Genomic DNA, 12,354 nt, shown 5'->3' with positions numbered 1-12,354 from the left:
GTGTTTATCAGCCAGCATAGGGATGATCTCACTCCTCTGATATGTCTAGACACGACTCTGACAGGTAACACGTATGTGAGCATCCTGTCTGATCTCCTGCATACATTCATGTCCATTGTGCATTACAACAGACTTGAGCTCATTTTATACATGTTTCTCATGTGGCAACACTGATGTGTTGCTGTCCAGCACCATTTGTTGGCCGCTTTTTGCACTTACCTTTGCTTTCAAGCATTTTTATCAATTTTTAGCTTCCTGCCTACATTATTCGATGAATTAGTGTATTTTCAAATGTTAAAGAACTTTTGAGTTGCATTGCATACATTATCAGAAATTTTATCCCTCATTGAGGCCTATGTTTGTTATTTGTAGACTTCTTTTAGCGAAGAATGCCCTCTTAGCATGTCCTGGTCTGCTTCTTATATTCTCCTTGCTTCATCCATCATGTATTTATTTATTTCCTAGGTAGCAGAATTCCTCATTCTGTCTTTCTATCTACTATGCAAACTCTATTTGATGTTGAGTTCACCACTAATCTCATTTTTGTTACTCCTCATTACTTTTGTCATTCTTTGGTTGACTTTCGATACATCTTCTCTGCTCACTGAAATTAATTTTGATCAGCACATCATATAATTCTTTCTCATGATTGCTGAAGATAACAATGTCATTAGTGAATCTTATCACTGGCGTCCTTTTATCCAATCTTAATCCCATTCTTAAAACTTTATTTTATTTCTGTTATTGTTTCATCAGAAAACAGGGTGAACAATAGCGGAAAGAGACTATGTCCCTGCCTTGCACCAATTTTAATCAGATCACTTCTCTCTCAGTCTGTCATTCTTGTGCATTGCTCATTATTCCCTATAGCACATGCCTGCATCTTGCAGAGTTTTACATTGTCTAACACATTTTTAGCCAATAAATCCTTTGAAAGAACGTTGATTTTTCATAACTTGTGCCTAAATTATCGAACACAACATTGTAACTGCCTCCCTAGTTGCTTTAACTGTCCTTCAGTTACGCTGATTGTTATCTAATAAATCCTCAATTTTCTTTTCCATTATTCTGTGTATTATTCTTGTCATCAGCTTGAACTCATGATCTATTAAGCTCACTGTATGACAGTTCTCACGTTTATCTGCATTTGATATCTTCTGAATTGTGTGGCTCTCTTGAAAGTCATGTGACATGTCTCCAGTCTTGCTGATTCCATAATCTAACTTTTATAATTATTTGGGTGCCACTTCCCAAAATGATTTATTCACTAGAATGTTACCTATCCTTCCTGTCTTGTTTGCTTCTTCTAAACCTATGTAACACTCAAGACTCAAATATTGTATCGTGTTAAGTCTACCCATCAGACATTAATTTGTTCTTATGTCATGTTAACAGTCAGCTCCTTCCCCTCCTACAGGCCTTCAGTGTACTCTTTTCACCTATCCACCCTCTCCTCTATATTTAACAATGGATTTCCTTTGTAGTCTTGGCACCCTTATGTATTTATCATATGATATTTTCATTGTTTTCTACAAGAAGTGGTTAGCAATCACAGTTTAGTCAATAATCAGCTGCCTTTAGTGAATTAGCAGTCTAGGTAAAAGTTGATTAAGTCTCTTCAGTAAATTGATTCCTTAGGATGGATAGGATGTGTGACTGCTGTGTACGGATGCAGGAGGAGCTGGCCACTCTTCGCGAACAGCTGAGCGTGTTGATGGCCGTGGTCAGCCATCTTCAGGCTGCTTCCTCGGAGTGTAGCGGCAGTGGGGAGTCTGGTGCGTCGCAAGGTACACCCCAGGTGTTACATGCTTCACCCACTGTCCCTGCTGTCGAGACATCTTCGCGGGTACCGGGCGCGGTTGGGCCACCCTCTCCCCAAGGTGTTCGCGGCGCACGAGGTGGAGGGTCAATGTGGAGGCTGGCCGTGTGGCATGTGAGTGGACATGTGGCTGCTCCTTCAGCAAGGTCCGAGCAGGCACATGGGGGGAGGGGTTTATTAGTTATTGGGAGCTCCAACGTTAAGCGGGTGATGGAGCCCCTTAGGGAAATAGCGGAAAGGTCGGGGAAGAAGGCCAGTGGTCACTCTGTCTGCTTGCCGGGGGTCTCATCTGAGATGTGGAGGAGGCCCTACTGGGGGCGATAGAGAGCACTGGGTGCACCCGACTGCAAATTGTTGCTCATGTCGGCACCAATGACTCCTGCCGTCTGGGTTCAGAGGTCATCCTCAGATCGTACAGGCGGTTGGCGGAGTTGGTGAAGGCAGAAAGCTCGCTCGTGGGGTGGAATCAGTGCTAACTATTTGTAGTATCGTTCCCAGAACCGATCGCGGTCCTCTGGTTTGGAGCCGAGTGGAAGGCTTAAACCAGGGGCTCAGACGATTCTGCGGAGAGCTGGGGTGCAAATTTCTCGACCTCCGCTATCGGTCAGGCGTGCACTACACGCCGGAAATGGCTACGAGGGTAGTGGAGTACGTGTGGAGTGCACATGGGTTTTTTTTAGGTTAGAGAATTCCCTCCCTAGGCCCGACAATACGCCTCCTGAGACGCGGAACGCAGGAGTAGGCAAAATGCAACAGGGAATAACAATATTAATGTGCTAATAGTAAACTGCAGGAGCGTCTATAGAAAGGTCCCAGAACTGCTCTCATTAATAAACGGTCACAACGCCCATATAGTACTAGGGACAGAAAGTTGGCTGAAACCACATGTAAACAGTAATGAAATCCTAAACTCAGATTGGAATGTATACCACAGAGGCAGGCTGCACAGTGAAGGCGGAGGCATGTTTATAGCGATAAGAAGTGCAATAGTATCGAAGGAAATTGACGGAGATTCGAATTGTGAAATGATTTGGGTGAAGGTCACGGTTAAAGCAGGCTCAGACATGGTAATTGGATGTCTCTATAGGCCCCCGGGCTCAGCAGCTGTTGTGGCTCAGCACCTGAAGAATAATTTGGAAAATATTTCGAGTAGATTTCCCCACCATGTTATAGTTCTGGGTGGAGATTTTAATTTGCCAGATATAGACTGGGAGACTCAAACGTTCATAACGGGTGGCAGGGCACAAAGAATCCAGTGAAATATTTTTAAGTGCTTTATCTGAAAACTACCTTGAGCAGTTAAACAGAGAACTGACTCATGGCGATAACATATTAGACCTTCTGGTGACAAACAGACCCGAACTATTTGAATCAGTTAATGCAGAACAGGGAATCAGTGATCATAAAGCGGTTACTGCATCGATGATTTCAGCCGTAAATAGAAATATTAAAAAAGGTAGGAAGATTTTTTTGTTTAGCAAAAGTGACAAAAAGCAGATTACAGAGTACCTGATGGCTCAACACAAAAGTTTTGTCTCAAGTGCAGATAGTGTTGAGGATCAGTGGACAAAGTTCAAAACCATGGTACAATATGCGTTAGATGAGTATGTGCCAAGCAAGATCGTAATAGATGGGAAAGAGCCACCGTGGTACAACAACCGAGTTAGAAAACTGATGCGGAAGCAAAGGGAACTTCACAGCAAACATAAACATAGCCAAAGCCTTGCAGACAAACAAAAATTACGCGAAGCGAAATGCAGTGTGAGGAGGGCTATACGAGAGGCTTTCAATGAATTCGAAAGTAAAGTTCTATGTACTGACTTGGCAGAAAATCCTAAGAAATTTTGGTCCTATGTCAAAGCGGTAGGTGGATCAAAACAAAATGTCCAGACACTCTGTGACCAAAATGGTACTGAAACAGAGGATGACAGACTAAAGGCCGAATTACTAAATGTCTTCTTCCACAGCTGTTTCACAGAGACTGCACTGTGCTTCCTTCTCTAGATTGTCGCACAGTTGACAGAATGGTAGATATCGAAGTAGACGACAGAGGGATAGAGAAACAATTAAAATCGCTCAAAAGAGGAAAGGCCACTGGTCCTGATGGAATACCAGTTCGATATTACTCAGAGTACGCGAAGGATCTTGCCCCCCTTCTTGCAGCGGTGTACTGTAGGTCTCTAGAAGAGCGAAGCGTTCCAAAGGATTGGAAAAGGGCACAGGTCATCCCCGTTTTCAAGAAGGGACGTCGAACAGATGTGCAGAACTATAGACCTATATCTCTAACGTCGATCAGTTGTAGAATTTTGGAACACGTATTATGTTCGAGTATAATGTCTTTTCTGGAGACTAGAAATCTACTCTGTAGGAATCAGCATGGGTTTCGAAAAAGACGGTCGTGTGAAACCCAGCTCGCGCTATTCGTCCACGAGACTCAGAGGGCCTTAGACACGGGTTCACAGGTAGATGCTGTGTTTCTTGACTTCCGCAAGGCGTTTGACACAGTTCCCCACAGTCGTTTAATGAACAAAGTAAGAGCATACGGACTCTCAGACCAATTGTGTGATTGGATTGAGGAGTTCCTAGATAACAGAACACAGCATGTCATTCTCAATGGAGAGAAGACTTCCGAAGTAAGAGTGATTTCAGGTGTGCCGCAGGGGAGTGTCATAGGACCGTTGCTATTCACAATATACAAAAATACCTGGTGGATGACATCGGAAGTTCACTGAGGCTTTTTGCATATGATGCTGTGGTGTATCGAGAGGTTGCAACAATGGAAAATTGTACTGAAATGCAGGAGGATCTGCAGCAAATTGACGCATGGTGCACGGAATGGCAATTGAATCTCAATGTAGACAAGTGTAATGTGATGTGAATACATAGAAAGATAGATCCCTTATCATTTAGCTACAAAATAGCAGGTCAGCAACTGGAAGCAGTTAATTCCATAAATTATCTGGGAGTACACATTAGGAGTGATTTAAAATGGAATGATCATATAAAGTTGATCGTCGGTAAAGCAGATGCCAGACTGAGATTCATTGGAAGAATCCTAAGGAAATGCAATTCGACAACAAAGGAAGTAGGTTACAGTACGCTTGTTCGCACTCTGCTTGAATACTTCTCAGCAGTGTGGGATCCGCACCAGATAGGGTTGATAGAAGAAATAGAGAAGATCCAATGGAGAGCAGTGCGCTTCGTTACAGGATCATTTAGTTATCGCGAAAGCCTTATGGAGATGATAGATAAATTCCAGTGGAAGACTCTGCAGGAGAGATGCTCAGTAGCTTGGTACGGGCTTTTGTTAAAGTTTCGAGAACATACCTTCACCGAAGAGTCAAGCAGTATATTGCTCCCTCCTACATATATCTCGCGAAGAGACCATGAGGATAAAATCATAGAGATTAGAGCCCACACAGAAGCATACCGACAATCCTTCTTTCCACGTACAATACGAGATTGGAATGGAAGGGAGAACCGATAGAGGTACTCAGGGTACCCTCCGCCACACACCGTCAGGTGGCTTGCGGAGTATGGATGTAGATGTAGATGTAGATGATCCTACTGGCTCATTAGACAATTTGCTAAAATTCTATTTCAACAGTAGGAAGCAGGAAGTCATTTTGGACCGCAAAATTCAAGCCTCAGCTGAATAAGACTAGGGATTAATCATACTGGAGTCCCTCAGGTTTCTTTTCTGGGTCTGTTATTATTTCTGATTTACACCAAAAAGCTACCCATACTCATGGACAATTAATATAAATTTATGATCTTTCACATTTTCTTGTGCACCAAAGAGGGGAGGGAAGATGGGGCTGGGAGTAATTGGAGGAGAAAATATTGTACATGCTTACCCATAAGAACCTTGTCCCTTTCATCTTCAAGGTGCTTCATAGAAACAGAATCATCACCATCAATAGCAGCTCTAATTGCTGCTTGGTTCACCATACTTTCGAGGTCTGCTCCTGTGAAACCAGTAGTACCTCGTGCTAACATTTCAACATCAACATCCCTGCTGAGTATACGACCCAAGTATAAGTCAAGGATTTCCTTACGTCCCACATAATCAGGCACAGGTACCTGAAAACAATATTCCACTTTAAAAAATATGCACTTTCAAAGTCCAAGAATTCATAATAGTAGCAATGTTTTACATGTTCCAATTACCTGTCTTTATTTTTGCTGTTTATATGGACAACACGTTATAGATTTCAGAATTGTGTATTCCATCTTCAGACATTCATACAACTGTGTAATCAAACAACTACTGAATAGAGTAAGTGAGCCAAAAAGCGTACATATAGAAGATGTATCGCGCAAGCCCACTTTGTATGCACATAGGTAGAAAAAAAATATTACCAACAGATATATTGATGGTGAGATACATATGCCTGTCTGGCAACCTATAATGTCACAAAACAAATAAATCAAGTCACTACAAAACACTGTATTAAACTTAGGATATGCATATCTGTCTATTGTACTCTTTACTCACATGCAAATTAAGGCTCACATTACTCTTCCATAACAGAATCCATACATTAATTAGTATCTACCTATAATTACAGTGGGCTTCCAGGATTTATCTTCTTCCTGTGTACTGTTTGATTTGTTTACTGTGTTCGACATTTGGTTTATTGCACTGTCATATGGTAATACTTGCTTTTATACAATTTGATCTAATTTATGTAATGCTTTGAATGAGTTGAGCATTATGATAGTTTGACATTAGAAAATAACAGGCCACTCATTTTGACAAAGATCTTGGCTGAGAATGAGCTCTGAAGGGCAGTTACAAATGCAAAAATCTAAATTTCAGGCAGTGAGGTGTGATAGGCATCCTATCAATTAAAATCTACTTTCACACCCACATGATTACTCTGCAATTCACAATTAAGTACCTGGCAGAAGGTTCATCAAACCACCTTCAAGCTACATCTCTACCCTTCCACTGTTGAACAGCATGCAGGAGAAATGAACAGTTAACTCTTTCTGAGAGCTCTGATTTGCCTAATTTTAGTGTGAGGATCACTTCTCAGTATGTAGGTGAGCACCAAAAAAATATTTTCACACTCTGATGAGAAAGATGGTGACTGAAATTTCATGAGAAGGTCCTGCCACAATGAAAAATGCCTATGTTTCAATGATTGCCATTTGTTATCATATCCGGCACATCTCGCCTCTATTTCATGATGATAAAAAATGAGCTGCTCTTCTCTGAACATTTTTTAGTTCTCTGCAATACTATCTGATACAGATTCACAGTGCATAGCAATAAACCAGAAGAGGGTGGACAAGTGTAATGTAAGAAGTCTCTTTAGAAAACCTGTTACCAAAATCATTTACGTAGATCAACAACATAAGAAAAAGATAGATTGCTTCTCACCATAAAGATGACATATTGAATTGCAAACAGGCACAATGAAAAGAAAGTCACACATTTGGCCTTCTTCAGGAAAGAAAACACACATACTCTTCCACACAAGCAAGCACACCTAACACGCACTTGGCCGCAACCTCCGGCAGCTCAGACTGGTTTGTGGAATCAATTTGGGAATAACATGAATAGAGAATTATTTTGGAATCAGTTAGCAAAAATTAGTAAAACTTTAAACCCAAACTGGTGGAATGACATGAAAAAGAATATGAGTGAAAATCATATAATCAACAGTAATGTGTTTTTTATTTGAACTGTGTCTGAAATTACAACTAATGAAGTGGATCCTGATGTTTCTGTAGACTTAATAAAAAATAAAGAAGATAGAAGTAGAAAAATAAAAGCCCATATTTTAGGGAGGCTATTATTTAAATTTGCATTGTTGGACTAAAAGTGGTGCAGCAGGGAGAGAAGGGAAAGAGAAAGATCATGTAGATTCACAACCAGGGAGATTGTTTAATGAAGAAGGGTGTGATGTAGTGGCAGATAACAGTAATTTGCAGAATGCTGATAACCTGATGTATACAGGGGAACAAGACGAAAATAATGTTGAAACAGAAAATAGTGAAGAGAGTATTATGGGAAGTAATTGTGAGAATGTTGAAGTGAGTATTGATACTTACACTGAAATAGAGCAAGTACATATGAGTTTATGTCATGATGATGACAAGGGTAAAAAAATGGAAAATACGATTACTAGGGGAATTGTATCAGAAAAGAAGCCATTACCTGCTGGTGTTTGTCAATCACAAGTCATGAGGGTAGTAGAAAATGAGAATCAAGACGTAGTAAGCCCTGAGACACAGTAGCAAAAATAAATGAAAACTTGTATTCAAACTTGAGGGAGAAAATATAAAAAAAATGGACTGAGTAAGAAATGAGGAATTACTAGTGGTTTGTTTATGTGTCCAACCTATGATAAGAGACAAAAAGTTAAGCCAGGAATTAATATGTTAATATATTAGCGTAAAAAGAAAAAAATGGGAAGAAAAATGTTTATTTGACATAGGAAAATACAGTATACTTATTTTTAAGAAAGAAGTTGCGGAAAGAAAATTACAGTAATTAAAAAATGGAGTTTCAGAAACCTGACAAAGAATAAAGAACTTCAAATTAGTACCAAAATGCAGCATGTGTAACAGAGGGTGCCTTTATTTCATCATCGTTCTAAAATGTAGAGATTTCTTTATTTTTTATTTATTTATATTGCTTTTTTTGAAATTCCAGAGAATCCTCACCCAATTACACATACACTGGTTTACCCAAAATCTAAAAAATTATTTGGACTATGTAATATCACTGCTGTGTGATATGGGAAGATTTCAGTTAGATTAGATCATGGTCAGACAGAGATTCTGAAATCAGATATTGGATTGTAAGGTATACCCAGGAACAGACATAGACTCAGATCACAATACAGCAGTGATGAAGGCTGAAGTTTAAGAGCTTAGTCAGGAAGAATCAATATGTGCAGAAGTGGGGTACAAAAGTATTAAGGAATGATGACATACACTTGAAGTTCTCTAAGGCTAGAGACACAGCAATAAGGAATATTTCAGTAGGCAGTAAAATTGAAGAGGTGTGGACATCTCTCAAAAGGACAATCATAGACGTTGGAAACTAAAACACAGGTACAAAGAAGGTAACTGTGAAGAAACCATGGGCAACAGAAGAAATACTTCAGTTGATTGATAAAGAAAGGAAGTACAAAAATGTTCACGGAAATTCAGGGATACAGAAATACAAGTAGGTGAGGCATGAAATAAATTGGAAGTGCAGGGAAGCTAATATGAAATGGATGTATGAAAAATATAAAGAAATCAAAAACGAAATGATTGTTGGAAAGATTGACACAGCATATACTAAAGTCAAAACAAACTTTGGTGAAATTAAAAGCAAGGGTTGTAACATTATGAGTGCAACAAGTACATTGAAGGCCTCTATGAGGGGAAGATTTGTCTAATCACACTAGAAACAGGAGTCGATTTAGAAGAGATAGAGGATCCAGTATTAGAATCATAATTTTCTTGAGAGGTTTGGAAGACTTAAGATCTAATAAGGCAGAAGGGATAGATAACATTCCATGAAAATTTCTAAAATCATTGGGGGAAGTGGTAAGAAAATGACTATTCACATTTGTGTGTAGAATGTATGAGTCTGGCAATGTACCATGTGACTTTCGAAAAAATATTATGCATACAATTCTGAAGACTGCAAGAGCTGACATGTGTGAGAATTATCACACAATCAGCTTAACAGCTCATGCATCCAAGTTGCTGACATGAATAATATACAGAAGAGTGGAAAAGAAAACAGAGGATGTATTAGATGATGATCAGTTTGGCTTTAGGAGAGATAGAGGAACCAGAGAGGCAATTCTGACTTTGCAGTTTATAATGGAAGTAAGACTAAAGAAAACTAAAGAAGTGTTCATATGATTTGTCAACCTGGAAAAAGTGTTTGACAATGTAAAATGGTGTAAGATGTTCAAAATTCTGAGAAAATGGGGCTAAAAAATAGGGGAGATGGGTAATCCACATTATGTGCTAGAGCCAAGAGGGATGACCAAGAACAAAATATTCAGATTAAAAAGAATGTAAGACAATGATGTAGTCTTCCACCCTTACTGTGCGATCTGTACATCAAAGCAGCAATGATGGAAATAAATGAATGGTTCAGGAGTGGAATCAAAAATCAAGGCGAAAAGATACCAATGACACAATTCGCTGATGACATTGCTAATCTGAGTGAAAGTGAAGAAGAATTACATGATGTGCTGAATGGAATGAGTTGTCTATTCACTACAGAATATGGACTGAGAGTTCATCAAACAAAGATAAAAGTAATGAAAAGTAGCATAAATGAGAACAGTGAGAAACTTAACACCAGGACTGACAGTCACGAAGAAGTTGAAGTTAAGGAATTCTGCTACATAGGCAGAAAAACAACCAGTGATGGAAGGTGCAAGGAGGACATCAAAAGCAAACTAGCACTGGCAAATGGGCATTCCTGGCCCACAAAAGACTACTAGTATCAAATGTAGGTTTTAACTTTAGAGAGAAATTTTTGAGAATGTACGTTTGGAGCATAGCATTGTATGGGAGTAAAACATGGACTGTGTGAAAGCAAGACCAGAAGAGAATCAAAGCATTTGATATGTGGTGCTACAGACAAATGTTGAAAATTAGGTGGACTGGTAAGGTAAGGAATGAGGATGTTCCGTGCAGAATAGGAGGGGAAAGGAATATGTGGAAAACACTAACAAGGAGAAAGGACAGGATGATAGGACCATCTGTTAAGACATCATTGAATGACTTCTATGATATTCAAGGGTGTTGCAGAGGGCAGAAATTGTAGAGCAAGACAGAGAGGAATACATCCAGCAAATAATTGAGGAAATAGGTCGCAAGTGCTCCTCTGAGATGAAGAGGTTGCCACGGGACAGGAATTTGTGGCGGGCCACATTAAACAAGTCAGAAGACTGATGACTATAAAAAAAGTATCACTGAACTAAAATTTCATAGATATGACATATAAAAGCTACATTTTTGTCAAGTTTAAGAATTTTTTTCAAAATTTTCTTATCCAAATGGCTAAACGTAACAGCATATTACTACATCTTTTGGCCTGATATTTGAAAAATATTAGTACTTCCTATTATCTGAATACACTGTTACTTTTTAGGTTGATTATTCATGACAACTGCAGTATTGTTAAACATTAATTCAAAAAGTTCAATAATCTTTTGTTAAACATTAATTCAAAAAGTTCAATAATCTTTTGGATGAATATTCATTACATTTTCAGAAATTATTTTGTAATCCAGTTGACTGTAACTATGCTTCCATTTTCATTGATGTGGTGTCAAGATTACATCAATGTTATAGAAAATTGCCAAATGATCAGACACCGATGTTATAAAAATTTTACTTTTACTGTGTAGAACTACCACATATCACATGGTGACTCAGTTTGCATTAGCACTATATAATAACTGTTTATACCATTTAAACTGCAACACATATAGTTTACGTTTCCCACACTGGACAAAAGGACAAATAATTTTTTTAAATCCTAAATAGAAATTTTGCTCCATTTCTCAGTGAGTAAAAATTCAGGAAAAGGAACTCTAATTCACCCCTGTGTGCAATTAAGAAGGTGGATCACTATTGTATTGTGATTGCACTACCTGGCACATGTTCAAGAAATGAGAATTTTTATTCACTATTGATCATTTTACAATGAAATAGGCTTCATCACTGTTGTTTAATACAGGTTCTAGTATACATGTCAAACACCACAATAATAAAATATGCTACAGGAATATTTCTAAGAGCTAGTGATGTAGTATTGTACAAACATTGTGCAGTAATAATTGGATAGAATCTACAGGACATAATTATACAACACACAGAAGAATAATTATACAAAATGTAACACACCTTGGAATGATACAGCAGAGTATGGGAAAATCTGTTAAATGCTAATGTCTTCCTCAGGCATCTCAAAGAATTCTTTGATATTGTAAAATGGGTGATCTGATAGCTAGCTGTACCATGTAATTTTTTTAAAAAAAGTTAGATCCATAGACCAAACATAGGCTGCACTTTTGTTTAAAATTTTGAGTGGGTTCTCTTTGTGAGAATTTCTAGTTCTTGCAAACCTGTACATTGGTATATTTATAATAGCCTTAGCTCTGGTGCTGTGTACATGAGTTTCTACCCTAGCAGCAAAATCTGAAATATTATTTTTAATATAGGGAACAAACACATAAAAGTATAAATTCATGTTGTTTGTTGTTTTGTTGTTGTTGTGGTCTTCAGTCCTGATACTGGTTTGATGCAGCTCTCCATGCTACTCTATCCTGTGCAAGCTTCTTCATCTCCCAGTACCTACTGCAGCCTACATCCTTCTGAATCTGCTTAGTGTACTCATCTCTTGGTCTCCCTCTACGATTTTTACCCTCCACGCAGCCCTCCAATACTAAATTGGTGATCCCTAATACTAAATTGAAGATGCCTCAGAACATGTCCTACCAACCGATCTCTTCTCCTAGTCACGTCGTGCCACAAACTCCTCTTCTCCACAATTATAT

The 12,354-nt window shown here is 38.8% G+C and overlaps 1 protein-coding gene across 5 annotated transcripts in view; it reads right to left on the bottom strand.

Annotated features, from left to right (window-relative positions):
- LOC126281423 (ATP-dependent zinc metalloprotease YME1L-like) overlaps positions 1-12,354 on the bottom strand; it is a 252,411-nt gene that overhangs the window by 89,140 nt on the left and 150,917 nt on the right. For all 5 annotated transcript variants that reach the window (XM_049980379.1, XM_049980388.1, XM_049980395.1 and 2 more), the window contains one exon: positions 5,677-5,902. In XM_049980379.1, coding sequence (XP_049836336.1) covers positions 5,677-5,902 — 226 coding nt within the window. The remainder of the gene's footprint in view (positions 1-5,676; positions 5,903-12,354) is intronic.

This window comes from Schistocerca gregaria, chromosome 1, assembly GCF_023897955.1.
Source record: "Schistocerca gregaria isolate iqSchGreg1 chromosome 1, iqSchGreg1.2, whole genome shotgun sequence".
In the NCBI taxonomy this organism is placed as follows: domain Eukaryota; kingdom Metazoa; phylum Arthropoda; class Insecta; order Orthoptera; family Acrididae; genus Schistocerca; species Schistocerca gregaria.
The sequence above is the reverse complement of the archived record's forward strand: the minus strand, read 5'-3'. Positions and strand labels throughout refer to the sequence as shown.